General features: G+C 38.6%; 7 protein-coding genes across 9 annotated transcripts; 5 read left to right on the forward strand and 2 right to left on the reverse strand.

Moving 5' to 3' along the window:
• Positions 1–1,262: 1,262 nt before the first annotated feature.
• LOC104793589 (U11/U12 small nuclear ribonucleoprotein 59 kDa protein) lies at positions 1,263–3,666 on the reverse strand. Of its 2 annotated transcripts, XM_010519983.3 has the most exons (9): positions 3,474–3,666; positions 3,185–3,375; positions 2,707–3,037; positions 2,547–2,630; positions 2,394–2,459; positions 2,183–2,255; positions 1,781–2,097; positions 1,662–1,702; positions 1,263–1,573 (listed from the first exon to the last, which is right to left on the reverse strand). In XM_010519983.3, exons 2-9 carry the CDS (start codon positions 3,337–3,339, stop codon positions 1,423–1,425), a joined length of 1,218 nt encoding a protein of 405 aa, XP_010518285.1. In that variant the 5' UTR covers positions 3,340–3,375; positions 3,474–3,666; the 3' UTR covers positions 1,263–1,422. The 2 variants fall into 2 exon arrangements, with proteins under 2 accessions (XP_010518285.1, XP_087311365.1); XM_087455239.1 differs by lacking the exon at positions 1,263–1,573 and having other exon boundaries at positions 1,658–1,702; positions 3,474–3,589.
• Positions 3,667–4,207: 541 nt separating this feature from the next.
• On the forward strand, positions 4,208–6,210 carry LOC104793590 (delta(8)-fatty-acid desaturase 2). The gene has a single exon (XM_087455238.1). The coding sequence runs from the start codon at positions 4,680–4,682 to the stop codon at positions 6,027–6,029; it is 1,350 nt and encodes a 449-aa protein (XP_087311364.1). The 5' UTR covers positions 4,208–4,679; the 3' UTR covers positions 6,030–6,210.
• Positions 6,211–6,512: 302 nt separating this feature from the next.
• LOC104793591 (uncharacterized) lies at positions 6,513–8,043 on the forward strand. The gene is made up of 2 exons (XM_010519985.3): positions 6,513–7,299; positions 7,477–8,043. Exons 1-2 carry the CDS (start codon positions 6,986–6,988, stop codon positions 7,862–7,864), a joined length of 702 nt encoding a protein of 233 aa, XP_010518287.1. The 5' UTR covers positions 6,513–6,985; the 3' UTR covers positions 7,865–8,043.
• Positions 8,044–9,003: 960 nt separating this feature from the next.
• Positions 9,004–11,670, forward strand: LOC104783197 (protein ABIL1). 2 transcript variants are annotated; one of them, XM_010519986.2, is made up of 9 exons: positions 9,004–9,538; positions 10,009–10,091; positions 10,181–10,331; positions 10,412–10,511; positions 10,598–10,690; positions 10,782–10,866; positions 10,944–10,996; positions 11,100–11,206; positions 11,357–11,670. In XM_010519986.2, the coding sequence occupies exons 1-9, from the start codon at positions 9,446–9,448 to the stop codon at positions 11,510–11,512; spliced, it is 921 nt and encodes a 306-aa protein (XP_010518288.1). In that variant the 5' UTR covers positions 9,004–9,445; the 3' UTR covers positions 11,513–11,670. The 2 variants fall into 2 exon arrangements, with proteins under 2 accessions (XP_010518288.1, XP_010518289.1); XM_010519987.2 differs by having other exon boundaries at positions 9,174–9,538; positions 10,818–10,866.
• An 88-nt stretch (positions 11,671–11,758) lies between these two features.
• Positions 11,759–13,734, reverse strand: LOC104793593 (uncharacterized). Its single transcript, XM_087455240.1, has 9 exons — positions 13,349–13,734; positions 13,204–13,263; positions 12,991–13,096; positions 12,778–12,820; positions 12,624–12,696; positions 12,441–12,528; positions 12,258–12,314; positions 12,089–12,167; positions 11,759–11,986 (listed from the first exon to the last, which is right to left on the reverse strand). Exons 1-9 carry the CDS (start codon positions 13,417–13,419, stop codon positions 11,973–11,975), a joined length of 591 nt encoding a protein of 196 aa, XP_087311366.1. The 5' UTR covers positions 13,420–13,734; the 3' UTR covers positions 11,759–11,972.
• On the forward strand, positions 13,707–17,913 carry LOC104784692 (BAG family molecular chaperone regulator 6). The gene is made up of 3 exons (XM_010509747.3): positions 13,707–14,029; positions 14,309–16,305; positions 16,437–17,913. The coding sequence occupies exons 2-3, from the start codon at positions 14,344–14,346 to the stop codon at positions 17,679–17,681; spliced, it is 3,207 nt and encodes a 1,068-aa protein (XP_010508049.2). The 5' UTR covers positions 13,707–14,029; positions 14,309–14,343; the 3' UTR covers positions 17,682–17,913.
• Positions 17,914–19,073: 1,160 nt separating this feature from the next.
• Positions 19,074–21,490, forward strand: LOC104793596 (uncharacterized protein At5g41620-like). The gene is made up of 3 exons (XM_010519993.3): positions 19,074–19,852; positions 20,111–20,236; positions 20,364–21,490. Exons 1-3 carry the CDS (start codon positions 19,550–19,552, stop codon positions 21,282–21,284), a joined length of 1,350 nt encoding a protein of 449 aa, XP_010518295.2. The 5' UTR covers positions 19,074–19,549; the 3' UTR covers positions 21,285–21,490.
• The last annotated feature ends 782 nt before the right edge of the window (positions 21,491–22,272 follow it).

Raw genomic sequence — 22,272 nt, forward strand, 5'->3', positions numbered from 1 at the left:
ATGATACTACAATACATGGTTCCGGATTGTCCATACAAATGCCTCGGTTACAACCCCAATGTAAGCAAATCATAGTAAGCTTATAAACGGAAAAGCGTATGGCTCATCATGATACAAAGGCTATCGGTAAGAAAAACCCATTGAAAGCTAAACATATTAAACTTAAGAACGGGAACTGGTCTGGTGTGTGAACGGGAACGGGAACTGGTCTGTTTTAACAAATGTAACATCGAAATGGATCATACAATAGAAATGAATCCTATGAATCTGTACCAATCTACGAGCATCTCTATCTTAATTATAACGGCGAAGAGGCTACAACACTGTGAGCATGAAATGAAACATAGAGAACAGAGAGATTGGAAAAGGAACTCACGAATTGCTTCCTGGCGAGAAGCCTGTTGGTCATGAAGTTTCTGGTTCTGATAGTGACAGCTTTCTCCGCCATAGCTGCTGCGATTTTAACTCCGAGATCAGTCTCTGAGCTCCGGTTTGCGAAAAAAATCAACGAGTTTATCTCCTTCGCAGCGGCTTTAGAAGAAAACAGCAGCCAAAACCCTTCATGAAATGCAGTAAATTCGATTGTAGAAGAAGAAGGTTTGAACTTTCGTATCTGTAAATACGATTGTAGAAGAAGAAGGTTTGATCGATAAAATCTAATTTTCCCCCAAATTACATAACCCTAGATTTTTAGAGAATTGGGCATGCCCAATGTCCACATGGTTTTGTCCATTTGGTCATGGATCAAATTTGGTCTTTGGACCAATGGAACCATTTAATTATTGGGCATGTCCATAGCCCGCCCGTAATAGTTTGGACTGGTCTTGATCATGGGCCGAGAGCCCAATTGACAGTTCTAATCATATACAAAGCCAAGACATAGAGCAAAAAGCCAAAAAGACATATATATAAACTGTTTAGTTCGATAACCAAAAAGATTTTATTTTGTTTTTCGTGTCAACAGATTAAGAAGACATATGGGCTTCGGACAACAACGAATGGGCTTTTTATATATATACCAAATAACAACAGTCCATCAGCAGAAGAACAACCTAGAGACCCACCAAGGTACCCTCTCTCTCTTTAACTTCCAATAACCGGTACGTGTCTCTCTCTTCTTAATTTGACAACCAACCCGGTTTTCTCCGGTCATCTTAAAAAATTTGAAAAACACGTTATGAAATTATGAGAATCAAGAGTAAGCTAACCTAAATAATAAGAATTGACCCTGAATAATAATAATGTGAAATCAACCCAAGATAAGAATTGAACCTGAATAATAATTATGAACAGAAACACGACATTATCTCATCAGCAATAGTCAATACAATGAATGGAACTGAGGACTAAGCGATTTGCTCAAGTAATTTACTTTGTGATCTGTTTGTCTTTAAAATCAGAGAAAATAACCAAATCACATGATCATCTTAGTGATGTTGGTCGAGACATCTTAGAATCCGAATTATCCGAACAGCGACTAACTAAAAGATCTCTTTTGGGACTATTAACAAGACATGAAGCCCAAATTTCATTAGCTGGTGGCGACGGCTGAACCCAGTGTCCAGGAATCCGGCTGTATAAAGAAAATCAAAACCTTTTCTTAAGAGCCAAACATCAAAATCTTGGGTAAATAATGATATAGTATTGTTTTGGTAACTTACCTTCCTCCGTGACTCAGGTATGAGTCCCATTCTCTTCTGATCTGTATTTTTAAACCATCAGCTCAATAACTTCTTTTAGTGTAGAAATAAAAGAGATGGGGAATTCAAATAAAACCCACCTCAATAAGTCTACCCATGTCAAAATTGCTTCCGTAGTAGTAGTGATAGAACTCGACTGGTAAATTCGAAATATTGTCGCAACCATTTCCAAGAGCTTCAATTGTCTTTTCACAAGTAGCTGCCACTGTATTGCTTTCTTTATCTGTTGTGTCTTTGCTGATTTTGTTACTGGTAGTGAGAGTAGTGTCCTCCTCAGAGGCAATGACATTCTCTTCGGTCTCTGCATTGGTTAGAGACTGAACTTGGTTTTCCTCTTGCTCCACCGCAGCACGAACACTCTCGAAAAACTTGTCATCTTCTTCGGGAAGGAAATGCCCTGCATAGTGTTCATATAACCCAATTACTTTAGTCAGACGCTGGTCTCAGAACACACATTGTACTACTTCAGATTATTGACATACCTTGCTTCTTTAGTTTTTCAATTCTTAGGGAACGTAACTCTTGCATTTCCTCAACAATTAGAGCTAGTTCAAGCTGAAACATCATAACCATGAGTTTGTTTAATATATAAAATCACTGGAAAGAAACACTCAAAGATGAACAAGAGTTTATATGAAAACCTATATCCAGTTCCCATATAATGTTATCTGAAATGGCTTTAAGAAGTCTCACCTCGGGTTCTAGTCTCCTTCGCTCTCGTCTTGCCTTAACCTTCTCAATTGCCTTCATCTCGTCGACCTGAAAACAGATAGACCTTGTCAGAGATACCAAATGAGAAACATTTATTATTGCTATCCCATTTATAATTCAAGACAGTGATATTACCTTTCTGTTTGCCATGTCCTTGGCCATTTCCTTTTCTCTCCATTCATCCGCCTCTCGATCAGCTTGTTCAAATCTTTCAGGCTCCTGAAACAAACAGTATAATTAAGATGATGAAGATAATATCTCAAATACTGCAACACTGGCTAAATAGAGAGCATACCTTAGCACGCATTTCTGCAACACACCGCCTCTTTCGTTTCTTCCACAGTTTGTTCCTTTTCGATTTCTTCAATTTGCAAGTCAATCTAACTGCTGCAGATTTCTCTTCCCATGGAGTATTCTCATCAACAACAAATCTAAAAGGCTCAAGCTGTGCTCTTAAGGTAGACATCAAGGAGTTAGCAGCTTCCACTGAAAGTATCTCTTGCTGTCCCAAATCCATCTTCATACCTTCTAGATATCTTAAACACTCTACTCCTGAACCTTGTCCTACAACTTCCGTTGAACCTTTGGCATCTTTGATCATCCTCAACGCTTCTAGTTCCTTCTCCCTACATATAAACACCAACAGTGAAGTAGATGAAACTTCCAAAACTCCTATATGTGTAACTACTATACACCCTAAGATGAAAACTCCAACACTCAAATCGATTCACTATCACAGAATAATACAATTTTGAGTGACCATTGTTACTTACATTGATTTAGCCAGGTTAAGCGTATCTTGGAGTTGTTTAAGCTGATCGGTTATGTTCTTTGTATTCCAAAAAACACCACAACGAGGCGGGTCCGGAGGTAACATCGGAGCCCATTGGAACGGAGGATGTGGAGGCTGGAAATTCGCCGGATTCATCTCGGAGGCTCTCTACCAGAAACCCCCAAAATTCAGCTGTGAGAGCAACGAAAACAATGAATCACTGTAAGTTTGCTTAAAAAATTATAACAAATCTTTATGAACATGTAAATTAATTATCGTGAGAGACTTACAGATAAAATACGGAGGAGGAGACTTCGTTCGGCGAGATCCGACGCCGGCAAAAGCAAAAGCTGAGCAAGCGAGGTTGATATATTTGGTCCTAGCAATTGATACAGTAAGGCCCATTTTGAAAAATATAAGCCCATACAAAAGGTTTCGAATCCGCCAAAAGTTCGTCGAATCACAAACATCTGTTGTTGTTATTACTTGTTACAGTTGAGAAGTGAGTAACATATCCATGGCGCTACGTTGAAGTTTTAACTTTGTATTACGTGTTAATATATATAAGATAATAAAAAGTAAATTAAAAAACCATATATATTTAGACAAAAATACCAAAATATTTGAAATAAATAAAAAATCAGGAAGTTTTTAGATATATTTGTTAAAATATAATCAAATTTTATTTAAATAATATTTTAAAAATTTATATTACACTATTTCGGATATCCGGAACCGAACCGAACCCGCACCAAAATAGTAAATTAACCGAATGGATACTAAACCTCTATATCCAAACTAACCGGAACCGAATAGATATATCCGAAACCGAACCGAATATCCGAACGCCCGAGGACTAGTGAGTACCAGACAAAACTAAAGTTGTTTAGCTTTCTTCTAGTAATACTAATATAGAATAGATAAAAAAAATTATGTTACCATTTTTTTGATTTTGGGATTTGATTCTCTGTCGTTGACAACGACTTGACTTTGATTTTCAGTTTTGAGGATACTTAAGTTTCTTTTTCTTTTTTTTTGCCGGTGGATACTTAAAAGTTTCTTTTGAGTCAACCAAAATAAGAAATTTGGTTCAGACACCAACTAATGAACAGAACAGAACAGACTACAAAAACACATGTATGACAACTTTATTGCATCTCTGTCAACAGAGTTTTTCTGCAATAAAACAATTCCATTAATAGAGTTTAACGTAACGGGTTAAAAATGCAATTAAAACCAGTGGATTTAAAATCAGTTCTAAAAATAAAAACACAAGAAAACATGTGTCAAAGACTCTTAACACCGATTCCCAAAACAGTAAACAAACCAAAAAAAATCAGAATATAAGGAAGAAACAAAAAAAAGAAGAAGAGATCGAATCGATTCAAAATCTGTGAAATAACGAATCCAGATAGATAGAGAAAGGTTTTGCATTTGCAACCTTTCTCTAATTGGGTTCTGTTTTTATCTTTCTGGATTTTGGAGGATTTTACACAATGGCGGATCAAACGAAGAAGAGATACGTTACAACCGAGGATCTGAAGAAACACAACCAACCTGGAGATTTGTGGATTTCGATTCAAGGCAAAGTCTACGACGTTTCCAATTGGGTCAAAACTCATCCCGGTGGCGAAGCAGCGATCCTCAATCTCGCCGGCCAAGACGTAACCGACGCCTTCATCGCTTACCATCCCGGAACCGCATGGCACCACCTCGAAAAGCTCCACAACGGTTACCACGTGAAAGACTTCCACGTGTCCGACGTCTCACGTGACTACCGCCGTTTAGCCGCAGATTTCTCCAAACGCGGCCTCTTCGACAAAAAAGGACACGTGACTCTCTACACCCTCACGTGCGTCGGCGTCATGCTCGCGGCGGTTCTCTACGGCGTTGTGGTGTGTACCAGCGTCTGGGCTCACCTCGTCTCCGCCGTCTTGCTCGGTCTCCTCTGGATCCAGAGCGCTTACGTCGGCCACGATTCAGGTCACTACAACGTGACGTCAACCAAACCGTGCAACAAACTGATCCAGCTCCTCTCCGGAAACTGCCTCACCGGGATCTCAATCGCGTGGTGGAAATGGACGCACAACGCTCACCACATGGCTTGTAACAGCCTTGACCACGACCCGGATCTTCAGCACATCCCGATCTTCGCCGTCTCTACCAAATTCTTCAACTCGATGACGTCACGTTTCTACGGCAGGGAACTAACCTTCGATCCTCTAGCTCGATTCTTAATCAGCTACCAGCACTGGACGTTTTACCCAGTCATGTGCGTCGGAAGGATCAATCTCTTCATCCAAACGTTCCTGTTGCTATTCTCGAAACGCCACGTCCCAGATCGGGCCATGAACATAGCCGGGATTTTGGTATTCTGGACTTGGTTTCCTCTCTTGGTCTCGTTCCTCCCGAATTGGCAAGAGAGGTTCATCTTCGTCTTCGTGAGCTTCGCCGTCACGGCGATTCAACACGTTCAGTTCTGTTTAAACCATTTCGCAGCTGATGTTTATACCGGTCCGCCAAACGGAAACGATTGGTTCGAGAAACAAACCGCCGGTACGCTTGACATCTCGTGTAGATCGTATATGGATTGGTTCTTTGGTGGGTTGCAGTTTCAGCTGGAGCATCATTTGTTCCCTCGGCTTCCTCGTTGCCATCTCCGGACGGTATCGCCGGTTGTTAAGGAGCTATGTAAGAAGCATGATCTTCCGTATAGGAGTCTTTCGTGGTGGGAGGCTAATGTGTGGACGATTAGGACTCTTAAGAATGCAGCGATTCAAGCTAGGGATGTGACTAATCCTGTGTTGAAGAACTTGCTTTGGGAAGCTGTGAATACTCATGGCTAAACCAAAATTTCTGATTTTTAACAGATCGGGTTTGATTCGGTTTTGTTGGTATTTAATCTCGTTTGTGGAGTTCTTTTTTTATTAGTTTGAACTGTTTAGGTGTAAACTCTACTACAATGATTTAGAACAAAAATACATAATGTATTATATTATTATTTTTTTTTAATTTTTTTTCATAAAATTCTGAATTATTTTTATTTTGTACTCACATTATCACTTCTATGGCTCCTTGATGACATGTGCGAGATTTTTGGGAAGTTCTAAGCAAACCAAAGCATGGAACATGAAAATGGTTATGTCCACCACGAAATGCGTACTTGTTCTACGTAGTAAACTAGTACGTACAAGACGGATTGTGCGGGTCTAAAACACATGTGACATGACAAAGTAAACCACCGGGAAAAAAATGGAGCTTTCCAACCAAATTGTTTGAGTTCACGTCAATGTAACTATGTAAAGGTTTCGTAATTTCGTCGTGTACTCAAACTAAACAATTCAATCCGTGTCACAAAAACTTCGCACCAATCATATGTTCGAGTTTATGATCCTCTACAGCTAAGTGTTTTTTTTTTTTTTCCAATAACTAATTTGTTTTGTAATCAAGAGTTTATAATAATTAGTACAATTTCCAATAATGGGCTTTAGCTAGGCACCTGAAGCCCTAATCATAAATGGATCGTCATATAATTTCAAGAATGTGCAAACACATATAACAAAGTTTCAACGGTCATGATCGTTGACGATGACAAGTCCTAGAATCGTTATCCATGCGGAACGAAAAATTATCCTCAAGAGAATTTCGCTGACCTATCCTCGCGTCTCGTCTCGTCTTCTCCCTGAATCCCAAGGAAGCCCAGCAGCATATTCCTCTGCAAAATCCCTTTCTCAATCCCTTTTATTGTTGGAGTATCGTAAAACAACGATTACCCTAGTATAAGTTTCTCCGGTCTCCTCCGATGGCATTCCTTGTTCGTTCGCCGGAGATTCCCACCGTCTCGGCGAGAATCAATTCGACCTTAAGTCCTTCGATTGCGAGGAGTAGTAAGGTTAAGGTTAAGGTTTCCGCGATTGACACCAGAGACTTGTCTCGTGTTAAGAATCAGAAATCGAGCTTGGTCGGAAAATTCTCAGCTCCGGTGAAAGAAGATTGCGAGATTACCAAAGAAGAAGATAAGCAGAGTTACTATGTCAATATGGGTCACGCCGTTCGTAGTATCAGAGAAGAGTTCCCTTTGTTATTCTACAAAGAGCCCAATTTTGACATTTACAGGTTTGATGAAGACTCGTGAACTCTTCTTGATTAGTCTCATGCTTATATTCTTACTTTGATGTGTTCTTGATTTAGCTTTGTGTGTACAGTTTGTTCTGTTCTCGGTTAGATTTCTTAGTGAATGCTCTGTTTGATCAGTTCTTGATTAGCTTATTCTCTTGTCTCATCTTGCTACAGGGATGATATAGTGTTCAGAGATCCTATGAACACATTCATGGGAATTGATAACTACAAATCTATATTTTGGGCGTTACGTTTCCATGGAAAGATCTTCTTCAGAGCACTTTGTGTCGACATTGTTAGTGTTTGGCAACCCACAGAGAACACTCTGATGATACGATGGACTGTTCACGGAATTCCTCGTGGTCCGTGGGAGACTCGTGGTCGATTCGATGGGACTTCAGAGTACAAATTCGATAAGAGTGGCAAGATTTATGAGCATAAAGTCGATAACATTGCCATCAATTCGCCTCCCAAGTTTCAAATGCTCACCGTTCAAGAGCTTGTTGAAGCCATTAGCTGCCCTTCGACACCCAAGCCGACCTACTTTGAGTTCGGAGATTGATTCACCATCTATCATCTGAAAAAATACTAGTGTTGTATATATAGTTATCTTTAGTACAGTGTGGTTATAGATAGAGTGGTACGGTGTGTGTAATATAGATGAAGGAGGAACGATATAAGCCCCCAATAACATGAATACATTAAACCCTTTTATGCCTATAATCAAGAAAAGCTTATATACATGTTGGAAAAATAAACATAACAATGTAGCACGATACATAAATTAATAACCATTTACAAACCAGCTCTATCCCTTAGTTCATCGATGTGTCTCTCTTCTCTAGAGTAGCTGTGATGTACTAATTAAAGGTTTTAGCTATTGTTAAGATACTAGCTTACCAAAACTTGGATCAGATTTATTCTCCATCTCAAACAAAGTCCCAGCAAAGCAACCAATAATCAAGTTATAGATTAGTACTACTACATCACCTCATATTTTTATTCGAATAATTACATAACAGAAAAATTGGCACAATCCACAAACTAGAAGTTCTGGTCAGTGGTCATTGTCGCATGTTTTTAATTCACCTGAATCATTGAAAACTTGAAAGCAGCAGATCGGAAAGAAAGAAAAAAAAAGTGATTTCTGAGGAGAGGTATATTAAAAAATTTGGGGCCAATGATATTTGCCCAGTAAAAACAATGATGACCCATGGGCCAAGCACGTGCAGGTCCGTTTACGACAGCTAATCCACGCGTGTGGATCTCAAGGATGCGAAGCTGGCTTTGATGCTGAGCGTATGTTTTTGTTTTTTCATGCAGCTCTAACCGGAGTCATTAAAAAATCCATTACCGTTGACCGGTCTTTTGTAAGGCTATTTCCGTCATTTGCTTTCTCCCCCTAGATGGCTAGATAGATCCCACCACCTCCATTTTTACTTAAATGCCTCTGCCTGCATAAAAGAATCTCACCGCAAAGCATTTAAAATAATTAAATGTGTTGACAACAACCGCAATTAAAGCAGCAAATACAAGACATGTGAATTTCTTTACCTGTCTGTCTAGTAGAGTATTTTTAATGTGTACTCGACAAATATATTTAATTTATTCAATTATACTGTATTAATTGTTCTTATTAAAAAAAAAACAATTCAGTTGTTCGCTTTTAAATTAATTTAGCTTTGCAATGAAACGGAAACTACGAACTTTTTTTCTTCTTTCTTTTTAAGTTCATATAAATAATTAATTAATTAATATGGATATTTTTATTTAAAAAACATAGTGCGTCTTTCCCGAAGTCGTTTTCTACAGTAGTAAACTAGTAATACTACTTTTTCTTTAATAATAAAAAAAAAAAAAAAAAAAAACAAATGGCAATTTGAGTCCTTGGAATTTTGGAATCGCTTCTACTTCACTCACCGTCTCCCCTATTCTCTTCTCTCTCTCTCTCTCTCTCTTTCTCTGTCAAGTTAGCTTAGCCGTCTCACCAGAAAGCTAAAACTTACATCACCAATCAATCCCCAACAAACATTGTTACAGTAAATCCCAATATACACAAAGCCGTAGTTTCTACACAAATTATTCATTCCCTGTGATTGTGATCCCACAAGTTTTAAGAAACAGAGGAAGAAAAAAAAAATAAATGGAAACGGAGATATCGGGAACGGATAATTCGGCAATGACCTTCGACGAGGTCTCCATGGAACGCAGCAAGAGCTTCGTTAAGGCATTGCAGGTTCCTTCTTCCTCCTTCTCTCTGTATTTTTTTTTGTTTGAGTAATTAGATTCTACATTAAATTAAACAGCTACGATCACAATAACTTGGTTTGGTTGAGCCCAGATCCATAATCTCGTTCTAGACTATACACGTTTTTGGAGTCCTTGGTTATAAAAAAAAAAAAAAACTAAAGTCTTTGTTGTTGGCTGTAAATTTGTTTCGATTAATAATGGGACCAATTTAGTTAATGATTGTCGGTTAGTGTATCACTGTTTCTTCAAGATTTGCATCGGGGGTCAGTATTAGTTCTTGGGTTTATTAAGACCAATACCTTGACTTATGATTTGTTTTTTTTATAGCTTTTGTGATCGAGAGTTTTTTTTTACCTGGAGATGACGACTAGACAAAGAAACTTCTGATTTGTTTGGATGCTTCTTTTTTTGGCTTACACTGTTATTTAATTTACTCCTTTACCTTGTATGTAACAGGAGCTCAAGAACTTGAGGCCTCAGCTTTACTCAGCTGCTGATTACTGTGAAAAGTCTTACCTACATAGCGAGCAGAAGCAAATGTAACCATCTTTAATTCTACTACTTATATAGATTTGTCTTATTTTGTTCTTCATGTTTTCTCATTACATTACCTTTTTTTTTTTGTTAGGGTATTGGACAATTTGAAGGACTACACTGTCAAGGCTCTTGTTAATGCTGTTGATCACCTTGGAACTGTTGCTTCCAAGCTTACTGATCTATTTGATCAGCAAAATTCAGACATTTCAACTATGGTGTTGAGAGCTTCTTGTGTTAGCCAGGTAGCAACACACTTCTTTATTGATCTTATATTTATCTTTTGTAAACATTCTCTCCCTTAAGGTTTTTTTTGTATCATCAGCAACTCCTTACATGCCGGACATATATCGACAAAGAAGGTCTTAGACAGCAACAGCTATTAGCAGTTATCCCATTGCATCACAAGCATTACATTCTACCCAGTAAGTGTTTTTCTTGGCTGTTGTCAAGAAGATTCTGTTATTTGGTATTGAGTTCTGAATCCTCATTTTTCTCTGGATTTTGTTAGATTCTGTTAACAAGCGGGTACACTTTAGTCCTCTCAGACGAACTGACACAAGACAGAATCATTACCAAGCTATATCCCGTCTTCAACCTTCAGGTGCCATGTCCTCCCCTTTGAGCTTATTAGTTCATTATATAAGTAGTCAAATATCAAACAATTTTAGTAATGCTTGGTTTCACTCACTTAGATGCCCCTGCATCAAAATCACTCTCCTGGCATTTAGGCTCAGAGACCAAGTCTACCCTAAAAGGAACATCCACAGTTGCGCCAAGGTGATTTCACAAAAGCCTTACTACTGTTTCTCGCGTTCTTGATAACTAGACACAACTAATACTTATTTATTGTGCAGCTCCAAAGATTCAAAAGCTTTCACAAAGACATCTGGAGTTTTTCATCTATTAGGTACGAGAAACAGGGAGTTGAAGAAGGATCAAGCATAGCATTTCTTCAATTATAACTCATGATGATCCAGTGAGATTGATGATATACATTGAAACTCATGCAGGTGATGAAGAAAACAATACAAACAAGAAGCCTTTGGCTGGTTCTCAGGTCTCAGGTGTTCCTGCAGTATCCACCGTCACAAAACAGGCATACGGAGTTGCCCATAGGGTAAATCTTAAGAGTTTACAATTATACATAGAACAAATGTTGTATGTATCAAGTAGTTAATTGGCTTAATTCGGCAACAGATTAAATTAAAGAGCTGTATTAAATGAGAACGTCTACGGTTTTGATAAGACAAGTTTGTGGTTTCTTCAGGATTTGGAGGTTCCCAAACTTGTGGCAGCACACAAGTCACTTGACAACAACCAACGACGAGAGATCATTCAAGCTCCTGTCCGGACAAAGAGTGTTCTTTCCGCGTTCTTCGTCAAACAGAAAACACCAAAGCTCAAAGCTGGTTATGTCTCGTGAAAACACCAACTCTTTGTACTGATCACGGAAACTTCAATCTTAGTAACATGTTAGTATTACCAAAAATCTTTGTAACTTCAATCTTTGTATACCTAAAATGTAATACACACCAACTCTTTCTAACGTTTCTTTTTATCTTAGTAACATGTTAATTTTCATGTCTCTTACTCACCAGTTGACCACATCAACGTACGCAATCCAGCAAGACATGATTATGATCTGTCGTTAACAAAACTGTGTAATCGATTTAAGCATAATAAAGATTTCTATTAAGCTAATCAAGCTTGTATCAAATTAACAACAGATAAGCCAACACTGAGAACAAAAATGGCTTAAGATCTCTTAGCACAACACTGCGTTTCCAAATCTTTGGTCTCATAGCTTAAATCAATACTACTAACTCACGCTTCAGAGCTTCCTGGAATCCATAAACGTCTCTATAAACGTCTCTATTCAATTATCACTGTCTTGGAGCTGCACCAAAAAAAAACAGCCAAAGGTTACAAATGCTATAATTCACATAGGCTAATACCAAAAGTACAGGAGATTCAGATGTCCCAGGCGAAATAAACATACCTCCACCAAGTGTAGCTTCAGGTAACTTCTCTATTGAGTACTTGCGTTGTGTCACATACATGATCGGCACACCAGGAATCTGCAAGCGAACAAAAATTAAAGTTAATAATATCCAAAGAGTTAATCCATGGACATAAACAAAAGTACTCATACAATAGACTATCTTTACCTTTCGAATCCTTCGCTTTAAGTCTCTATCACATGTAGCCACTATGAAGCACTTATGCTGTATGTTGTAAGAAAAGAATATCACAGAAACATACAAAAAATAGAAAGAACAATGAGACTAGAACATCGCACATCCTCGCATAGTCTTATATACAGAGTTCAACAAGCCAGGAACGAGCATTACCTGAGTAACTCTGTCAACGAGACAGTCATCAGCATATGTCCCTTTGTGTACACAAGGTAATCTTTCAAAGCGAGGATCTTTCGCAATCCTACCAATTTTTGTAGTAACCAAAATAAGTAATCCACGAAAATAAATCCATGGCGAAGTACTACTGAAACTAGGCCCTTCTTTAATAAGTGTTACCTTAGAGCTACACGATACTTCTGACCTAACTTCTCTAACTCAGCCATGACGCAGTCCGTGATACAAGGAGTGCCTTTAAACCAGAAACGATTGAAGGTTAACAAAAGAGACAAAATTGCATACCTATAAACCAATCAAAGTATAAGTAACTCACAGTTTGCGTACAGACAGTCTCTCATTCCCTTCTCAAGATCGATCTGTAGATACACCAGAGCAACAAATAAAAAGATACCAAAAGAACCACAATGAGAATCCAATCGGTCAATGCAGAGACAATAACTCTGTAAAGATCGTTCTTTTTTTTATAATAAAGAATCTGTTCATAGCTCTGTGGCAGCGAAATGCAATAGAAGATGTACAAACCGACCTTATTCTGGATAGAGAAGTTGATGAAGTTAGTATCAACCAAAACCCGGTAAGGAGGAACCAAAGTAGCGTTGTAAGAAAAGAATAGCCCAGCAGGAACACTCGGACTGATCCAAAGTCAAAGCCAAAATCAAATTTTGAAGGAACCCCAATAAATTACAACTTGGCAACGAAAGCAAAAAAAAAAAAAAAAAAAAGGGGTAAGTAAGCTTACACGTTTCTCGGAAGCTCCGTGAGGTCCTTCTTGTTTGGATTCAGAACCTCTTCCTTGTAACTGAAGAAAGAAAAACAAAACATGATTAATAAATTCTTATAAAAAAGGGATAAAATTTGAAGGAAGAAGAAAATCGTTTACTCACTGCTTCAAAGCTTTGTGGGTAATCAGCTTCTTCATGACAGCAAACTTTTGAGCTTTCTTTGCCCTTCCCATATTTGAAGCAAAAGAGTAACAAAAACCCTAAAACGAAGCAGAGAGAACGGGAAGCTGAATAGAGTGATGCGAGGTCGAGTCGGCGGAGGCGCGGAGCGGGTTACGAATTGTTTCAGAAAGAAGGTCTCAGAGAACGGAGGAGGCCGGCACTGAAGACTAACACAATTTTACATATTTAACCCTCCGCATTAATGTAGCCCATTAAAGACAGAATGGGCTAATTAATGTAGCCCATTAATGTGGCCCACTAAACTAAGTAATATAATTCAGAAACATATCTTACTTATATCACTCTCTCTCACGTGTAAGTTTTGAAGAAACGAAGCGAGAAAATTCCAGATTTTTCAAAGTTGGTTGATGCGAGAATGATCTGGAGAGCAGAAGAAGAATTATCTCTTCCCTCCAAATGTTCTTCGTCTTTCTATAAATCAACCAGTATCTTTAGATTTTTCATTATCCATAGAAGAAAACAAAAAAGTTACTGCAATCGGAAAAAAAAAAAAAAAATCTTCAGTTTTGGTTTGGGGAGAGAGCGAGAGCTTGGCAGAGACTGAGTCATCACCAGAATTTGTGAATCTTATTTGGTGGAAATTTTCATCCTTGTTGACCTGTAAGGTTCTTCGCTTTCCCTTTTGATTCTTAGTTTAAGAATTGGCTATGAGAATCCAAATTTATGTCACTGTTCTAATAATTCTGATTTTTTAGAAAGCTGAACTAGTAGTGTTAGTGAATTGGGTAGATTTGAGAGATTTTTTTGGTGTTTAGTTCATGTTGTGATTTGATTCCACCGGGAGCTGCTTGTATATGTGTTTTGCGGAATGCAGATTGAATCAGAAAACTTTTTGTGTTTCGTCTTCTAATAAATTTGTCGGTTGGGTATTTGCCGCAGTTGTTCCGGAATTGGTTTGCTGGAGTTGATCGAAAATGATGCCTGTGTACATGGACTCATCACAGTCATGTCAAATGAGACCACAAGGATACTATTATCAAGGGTTTGGGAACAACTCTCAGCATATAACAACGGATGCTCAACCGCATGGTCATGGAAGCTGCGTTCACGGCAACTTTCCTCCATACAACAACGCTTGCTGGCCTCCCTGTTATCCCCCACAAGTACCGCACCATCAATGCTGTTTGAACCATTACGGGTTCCATCCTCCTCACGGGGCTTACGCTCCTCTTTGTTACCTTCATCCACCATTTCCATTTGGTTATCAACAAGCGTGGTATGATCCTGACAAGGATGTGCCTGGGAAGCCAGCTGATTATCACTGTGGAAAATGTTCTCCCCAGATGTGTAATCCCAAGAATGGCAGAGGTGTCGTGATCGAAGAGCATGAGCCCGAGATTGATAAAGGAGACCAAGGAGAAACCGTAACTCGCTCTACCAACTGCCCTTACCCAATTATATGGATTCCTCATGAGTATGCCAGGAATCAAGAGCATGGAAACTCTCATGGGTCTGAAAATCATGACCAGCCTCCAGCTGAGGTTAAAGCTCCTGAGAATATGACGATACAGAAAAAAATTCCTAAGTCTTGGAATGGTTGTTTTCCATTTGACGAGAGCGCCATGAAGTCCTTGGTACAGAATCAAGACAGGAAAAAGGTGCCGCAGAATGGGTCAACCGTCGAACTCCCATTTGATATCAGCAAGTTGAGATCCTTATTGCAGGGTCATGACATGAAGGAAGCGCAGATCCAGAAGAACAAAGAAGAGTCGGGACAGCTTCAGTATCCTACTTCTTGGATTCCATCTCGTGGGAAACTGGATGACGTCGATGCTTCTGAGAGTAGTAATGAAGACATGAAAAATATGCAGAATTGGAAAACTATGAAGTGCCCATTTGATATCAGCAAGTTGAATTCCTTATTTCAGGGTCAAGATGTGAAGGAAGGGCAGACCCAGAAGAACAAGGGAGAACCTGGACAGCTTCCTTATCCTAAATTTTGGATACCATCTTATGGGAAATGGGAAGATGTTGAAGCTTCTGAGAGTAAGGAGAGTGGTAATAAAGGGCTTAACTTGGAGTCTTGCCCCTCTGATCACCATGGAAATGAAGGTCAGAAAAACCAAAAAGAAGGGAACTCTGATAGCAATGTTCTCTCAGATGCGGAGGAGAAGAGTTCTGTAAGAAATATCCCAGTTCGGAACCATCTACAAGAACCAAGAAATATTCCCGTGAAACTATCAGAAAACCATCTGCCAAAACCAGCAGAGCCGACCAAAAGGATTGCGAAGAATGAGCCAGTTAAGAACTCAGAAAAAAAGCAGTCGTCTTCGTCCCCAAAAGCATCCAGGTTGCCTCCGGTTTGTCTGCGCGTTGACCCGTTGCCGAAGAAAAGAAATGGTGGTTCCAAATCACTAAGTCCTCCTAAACGTAAGGAAGAATCGATAACGTCAGAGGAGACTAAGGACATGTCCTCACTGCTCTCCAAGAAGGCTGAATCAAGGACTGTTCCTGAAGCTTGTAATGTGAAATGTGAAGAGGCAAACAAAGAAATGACGATGTCTGAGGAAAGCGTACATGCAATAGGAACAGAAGAAGAAACAGTTGAGAGCAATCCTAATTTGCAAGAAAGATCAAACTGTGGGATTGTTAAACCTTGTGCAACTAAGGAGAATAGAGAACAGCCTGCAAAGAAGACATTCACACAAGAAGAATCTGCTAGAATTATCCAATCTAGGTACCGTGGATATGATGTGAGAAGATGGGAGCCAATTAAGAAATTGAAGGAGATAGCCACTATCCGCGAGCAGATGGGTGATGTTAAAAACCGTATACAGGCGCTTGAAGTTTCTACTGATCAGCACATTGAAGAGAAAGAGATTGTAGTTCTAGGAGAAATGGTGATGAACCTTCTATTAAAAGTGGATGCTGTCCAGGTAATACATGAAAGTCTAATAATCTTCTGTTGGGTTAGGGATTTCATTGGCAGGACGAAATAGTTCTCAAGAATGTACTGTTGTGTAAAATTGTTGCTGACATTTTTGTGATACTTATGTTTATCCTGCAGGGCTTGCATCCCAGTATAAGAGACTACAGAAAATCTTTGGCCCGAGAGCTCTCTAGCATTCAAGAGAAGCTTGACTCTGTGAAAAATAGCAGCGCCATTGTGAAGAAAGAAGTTGTAAACGAACAATTGTTAATTAACTCTCAGCCATGTGACTCTTCAATGAACTTGGAGCACTCCCAGCTCGCAGAGGAGAACAAAATGGTATCTGACTCGAATACAGAGAAGGTTCATGTTCTGTCTCCCGTTGATCATTCTATGAGCGTCTTGTATAGTACAGATGAGCAACCGAATGATGAAGCAGAAGGGGGATCTGGATTGTTTGAAACCTTGGCAACGGATCCTAAGCAAACGGCGGCTGCTTCCTCGACTCCCATCCCAGAGAAAATGGGAGAGGGTGATATAGTTCTACCGGTTAATCCATTGTTAGCTGTTGGAAATCGAATGACACTTACCAATATCGAGGTAAAGAAACCCGTGGTGGAGAATTTAGAAGAGCCACTAAAAGAATTGCAACAAGTGGTGGAAGAGACTCATGGAACAAGCTCTACACAGGACCCGGATATTGCTACTGAAGCCTCTGAAGCCGAGGCCAAGGAATCAGAGAAAGAAGACAGAAAGGAATCTAATGATACAGTATTGCCTCAAGAGGAAGATGTCGAACTCTCAGAGCTACCTGTTGGAGTGATTGACGATGAAACGCAGCTTCTTTCACAAGATTCATCATCATATACTCATGAAACGCAAGTGACTGCAATGGAACCTGCAAGAGCGAGTCAGGAGGAGAATGATGTTTACTACTTGCCGGATAACTCCAAAGGCATAGGCCAAGAGACTTCTGAGCCGCAAGATGAAAGACAAGAGTCTCCAGAGACAGAAGTCATTGTGAGAGAAGAGTCTCCAGAGACAGGATTTGTTGTGGGAGAAGAGTCTCCAGAGACGGGAGTCGTTGTAAAAGACCAGCCTCAGCCTCTAGAGACAGGAGTCGTTAAGGAACAGCCTCCGGAAACAGAAGCCACTGAACATGAGATATCAGAAGAAACCAAAAAGCTGATGGAGGAGAACAAGCGATTCAAGGAAACGATGGAGACGTTGGTTAAGGCAGGCAGAGAACAACTTGAAGTCATATCGAAATTAACCGGTCGGGTCAAAAGCCTTGAGAAGAAACTGTCACGTAAAAAGAGGACACAGATTCGACGTCGTGCAACCAAACCAATGTCTGCAAGTTCGATCGATGCCATACTGTAACAACCGGAATCCTTGATATGTCTCAATTCCTCGTATTGTTTGTAGTCATCTCCATCCGAGAAACGTATAGAAAACGTGAAAAATTGCCTGACGAGAATCCATTTTATCTTCGACTGAATTTTTTGTTTGTTAAGGCCCGATATACAGGCCCGATATACTTTAGGCCTATATAATAATGGGCCCATTATACATTTCAGATGGTCTTATTATTAATCTATCTTATCTTTCGCCATTACTGTTAATTTATTTTCTTGCAACGATATTCCATTATTACATGTCAAATTATAGTTAGGGAAAACTCTAAAAAGTCTTTAAGTGATAGTTTTTAAAATGCTCTACGTGAGGTTCATCATCTACCACACATGATTATGAACAATGGGTAATGAGAATGGGGTTTAAATTTTATACCAAAGTTGGACCACAACACATAGTAATTTTTTTTTTATCTTTTCAAATTTGTACAATGAGTACGTGTGGTTCGTGCGGACATAGTGATCCTTTTCATGCCATAACTCACTCTTCGTTTTCTTCTTTCTCATCGCCACGTTAGGTTGTCTATTAGCCGCCAAATATTCATCTATTGTGGTCCCGTTTTCACGTCCCAACGCCATTTACACTTATCTCCATAATCTCTCTTATGTATTCTTATGTGCTTTTTTCTCATTACAACAACTAATGTTCCTCCCAACATGTGCAGTGCAAGAGAAATATATATATATGAAGTAATGATCTAATCTCATTCTCACCTAATCTATGGTTGAATAAAAGGTGAGTGGTGTCAGTGTTGGTCATAATAAGCCTTGCAGTAGTTGTAGACTAGCATTGAATGGACCAGGAATCTTTCAAGCATGGTTGTTGCTGATACGAATGATTTATATTTAATTCCTTTAATTAACTCCTCATTTAACCTCATAATGACTCTATTAGCCTACTCTCAATCCCCAAATTTACTAGGATAAGTAAACTAATTCACCCACTTGCACATATCTATCAACAGTTCTTAATGCTATTAGAAATTCATTTCATCGTTAACTTTAACTAAACTAGGCTCCTTTGGGTATGTTCGGAATTTCTAAAACGCATCAAACACACTTTTGTAAATTATTCACACATTCAAAATCGTTTTGTGCCCGTTCCAGTAATTAAACCAGAGATTCCATAAATTTACTATCATTGAGCCCAACGGAACATTTTACCGCAGTACTGTAACTATTGAGATCCAATAGACAAGTTGGAAAACATCAATCGGAGAAAAAGGAAAATCGTGAAAGGTGAAAAAGAGATGTAACATCTCAGATGTTCACATATTATTATAGTAATTCACACGCATCCTCTGTCTCTCTGACTCTGAAGTGTATGAGATATATTTCCCCTTGCAGTAAATAAAAATCTATGGCTTTGTTGGGAAGAAGAAAAAGTCAGAGTGAACTCGTAATCTTTGTCGGGGCAGAGTGTGTGTAATAGTAGGCTTTGGATATTGTGTTACGTGTAATACTACTAATAGTTTACAATATCAAAAGAAAGAAAAGTACTTTATATATAATTAGTATGAATTACAATCATGCTTAGTACTAAATCACGTTTTTGAGGTTTTGGTATAAATGATAAAGAAAGATCGACAATTTTAAGGATAAAGCCATAGATAGAGTGTGATCTGAGAATATTTAAGGAAAAGAAGACAGAAACAGAGAGAGACGACTCGAGGAGAGTAGAGACACAACTGTAGACTCAAGTCACACAAAGAGACAACAAAAAAACATCACTACTACAGCCTCAGAAGAAGAAGAAGAAGAAGAAAAGAAAATCTTCTACAGTTGAAAAGGGTCTGAGAGAAAGAGAGACAGAGGCACAGAGCCAAAGTAAGAGAGATGGAGAGAGAATGCGAACAAGGAGAGATGGAGCCAAAGCTTAGACGAAGTTTTACGGGCTTTACTAGTAGGAGAGCTGGTCCTTCTACTCCTCCACCCACGTGGCGGCTCGAGTTTTCCCCGCCGCCGCCGCGAGTCGGCGAGACCAAGGAGTTTTTGGCGAATCCGGAGGTTTCCGTCAGGAAACTGTGCGCCGATTTGTGGGAAACTGAACAATTCCGACAAAGAATTGGGTTGCGACGGTGTCGACGACGGGATTCAGATGCGGAATCACCTTCCGGTAGACCACTTCACGATCACCAGGTGAACAATTCGGGTTTATGTAGGGTTTTAGTCTGGTCTTAGGTCGTAAAGTTGTGATCTTTATGGTGAGTCTAGATTATATCTAACTGCTAAATTCTCATTTCCTCTCAAAGTGTTGTTCTTTATGAGGAAAAAATATCGACTTTGCCAAATTTCACCGGACAAATCTCATAGTCGTTAAGTTGTTTTCCCTTGGCTTGAAACGTTATGTGTGGAAGAAAGGAACCTTTTTTTATAGACTGAGTTTTTGAATTGCAGCCACCGAGCAGAGGTAGCCTGAGGAGGCAAATTGTAGCAACTGATGATCATAGAGTGGTCCGTAGAAATGGCCATCTGTTGCAACCAACCTCTCCTGCAAGTTGCAGCAGCAGCAGTTCATTGGAGGTAAAAAAAAAATCAATGCTTTTGCTCTTTTGTTCACTCTAAATGTAATTGAGGAAATGACTTTTTCTGCAATCTTCTTGTGTTTTTGAGCTGGATTTGTGTGTCTTGGCTTTAATGTATTTTGTAGGTTGTGGTGCCTAAACCAGCGTTTAGTCAGACTGGTTCTTCGGTGGTTAAGTCTGCGAACTATGGTTTGGGTTCCTCTACAAAGCTTCTCAAGGTGCTAAACCGGATATGGAGTCTCGAGGAACAGAATACTGCTAATATGTCTTTGGTTAGAGCTCTAAAGATGGAGTTGGATGAATGTAGAGCCGAGATTAAGGAGGTACAACAACGAGAAAACCAAAGTGATAGGCGAGGGAGGAAGAAAATGGAAGAAGAAGAAGAAGAAGAGGTCAAAGATGTGTTTCGATCGATGAAGAAAGACTTGGATGATGAGAGAAAATTCAGAAAGCAGTCAGAGACTTTGCATCGGAAGCTAACACGAGAGCTTTGTGAAGCGAAACATTGTTTATCAAAAGCATTGAAAGATCTTGAGAAAGAGAGACAGGAGCGTGTTCTTGTGGAAAATCTCTGCGATGAGTTTGCAAAAGCAGTTAAAGACTATGAAGATAAGGTGAGAAGGATTGGGAACAAGTCACCGGTGACTGATAAAGTAATTGTGCAGATTGCAGAAGTGTGGAATGACCAGAGATTACAAATGAAGCTAGAGGAAGATGATAAAGACGTTGAAACATATATGCGAACAAGAAGAGATAACAAATTGCAGCTTAAGAAGAGTTCAAGCCGACTTCTTAATCTATCTATGTCTTCGGAAGGAGATAAGATTCATCCAGAGAGTAGTGCAAGTAACGTTGATGATCATGAGAGTCGTCGAGAAAAGTCTAGAACTTTCTCGAAGATTCTTCAGAGGAATGTGAATGCAGCAATGAGAGAAGATAATCATCGTACTCTCAAGGATAAGCTGATGGAAGCTCGTGTAGAGAGTCGACGTTTACGTTCTAATTTCAAATCAGAGTTGAGTCCGAGCGATCCGGTTCAAGCATGAGCCAATTAGATAGTTCTGTCTCATGTTGGAGTAATTATCTAGTTGCGGTCAATGTTTGTTAGTAATTGTTTACATTTAGATCTTTATATATCTCTCTCTACTCTCTCTAGCTAACCGTTAACTATAAACTTGTATATTTTTTTAATATGATAGTATGTCATTAGATCATGCAGTAAAAAATCTAAAGAAATAGGTAATCTATTAAATATGCTAGGATGTCGGCCTATGCGTTACCGTACCGCAAAGTGAAAACTTGAAATGATTAACATTGTTAATTTCACATTTCGAGTGAAATTTTTTGGTAATTTTTTAACTGTATAATATAAAAGTCATAAATAATGACTAAGATGAATTAACCAAATTAGTTAAATAAAATATTGTTTATATATATATAAATGAAAAATCGATTCAGTGACAATAAGAGAATAATGTTAAAGATGTATAAATCTAGGATTACCGAATCATACTCAGATAATCAATTTTGAAAGATATTTACGTAGATTAAATTTTAAATCATTATTCTATCGAAATTTATAAAAAATAATAAGAGAATTAGGGAGAAAGAGGTCATAGCTGCAACTGCAACCAACCAAATTGACTAAAAAGATAAATCTATGAAAAAATAGAAATCACAATTAATTACCTAAATTAATACTTGAAAGAGATGATGCAATACAATGAATCAATAAATAAAACAATCCAATTTTTTTAACAAAGATGAGTGAATTAATGTTGATTAATAAATTGAAAGAAAATAATACTCAGAATTTTCAAATTTGGAGGTATTAAACAATAGTCAAATAACAAAAACTCTTTTCAAGGTCCATAAAATATATATATATATATATATATATATATAATCAAAGAGGTGTGAAACAAAAATGTGCGAAAACTAACTAATATGAACATTGAAAGTTGGGAGTACGACGAAGAAACACAATTGTTGGATCAAAATATTGCAACTTTTAAGATCCTTAACAAAATTAAA

Source organism: Camelina sativa, chromosome 6 (assembly GCF_030686135.1).
Source record: "Camelina sativa cultivar CO46 ecotype springtype chromosome 6, ASM3068613v1".
NCBI lineage: Eukaryota > Viridiplantae > Streptophyta > Magnoliopsida > Brassicales > Brassicaceae > Camelina > Camelina sativa.

Coding starts and splice junctions, on each gene's coding strand:
- LOC104793589 (XM_010519983.3), bottom strand. CDS start 3,339: ATGAATCCGGCGAATTTCCAGCCTCCACATCCTCCGTTCCAATGGGCT. Junction 2,098..2,182: donor TGAAAAACTAAAGAAGCAAG/GTATGTCAATAA, acceptor AACACTATGCAG/GGCATTTCCTTCCCGAAGAA. Junction 1,703..1,780: donor ACATGGGTAGACTTATTGAG/GTGGGTTTTATT, acceptor TTAAAAATACAG/ATCAGAAGAGAATGGGACTC.
- LOC104793590 (XM_087455238.1), top strand. CDS start 4,680: ATGGCGGATCAAACGAAGAAGAGATACGTTACAACCGAGGATCTGAAG.
- LOC104793591 (XM_010519985.3), top strand. CDS start 6,986: ATGGCATTCCTTGTTCGTTCGCCGGAGATTCCCACCGTCTCGGCGAGA. Junction 7,300..7,476: donor CCCAATTTTGACATTTACAG/GTTTGATGAAGA, acceptor ATCTTGCTACAG/GGATGATATAGTGTTCAGAG.
- LOC104783197 (XM_010519986.2), top strand. CDS start 9,446: ATGGAAACGGAGATATCGGGAACGGATAATTCGGCAATGACCTTCGAC. Junction 10,332..10,411: donor GAGCTTCTTGTGTTAGCCAG/GTAGCAACACAC, acceptor TTGTATCATCAG/CAACTCCTTACATGCCGGAC. Junction 10,997..11,099: donor TGGAGTTTTTCATCTATTAG/GTACGAGAAACA, acceptor AAACTCATGCAG/GTGATGAAGAAAACAATACA.
- LOC104793593 (XM_087455240.1), bottom strand. CDS start 13,419: ATGGGAAGGGCAAAGAAAGCTCAAAAGTTTGCTGTCATGAAGAAGCTG. Junction 12,315..12,440: donor TCGTTGACAGAGTTACTCAG/GTAATGCTCGTT, acceptor TACAACATACAG/CATAAGTGCTTCATAGTGGC. Junction 12,168..12,257: donor TAAAGCGAAGGATTCGAAAG/GTAAAGATAGTC, acceptor GTTCGCTTGCAG/ATTCCTGGTGTGCCGATCAT.
- LOC104784692 (XM_010509747.3), top strand. CDS start 14,344: ATGATGCCTGTGTACATGGACTCATCACAGTCATGTCAAATGAGACCA. Junction 16,306..16,436: donor TAAAAGTGGATGCTGTCCAG/GTAATACATGAA, acceptor TTTATCCTGCAG/GGCTTGCATCCCAGTATAAG.
- LOC104793596 (XM_010519993.3), top strand. CDS start 19,550: ATGGAGAGAGAATGCGAACAAGGAGAGATGGAGCCAAAGCTTAGACGA. Junction 19,853..20,110: donor GACCACTTCACGATCACCAG/GTGAACAATTCG, acceptor TTTGAATTGCAG/CCACCGAGCAGAGGTAGCCT. Junction 20,237..20,363: donor GCAGCAGCAGTTCATTGGAG/GTAAAAAAAAAA, acceptor TGTATTTTGTAG/GTTGTGGTGCCTAAACCAGC.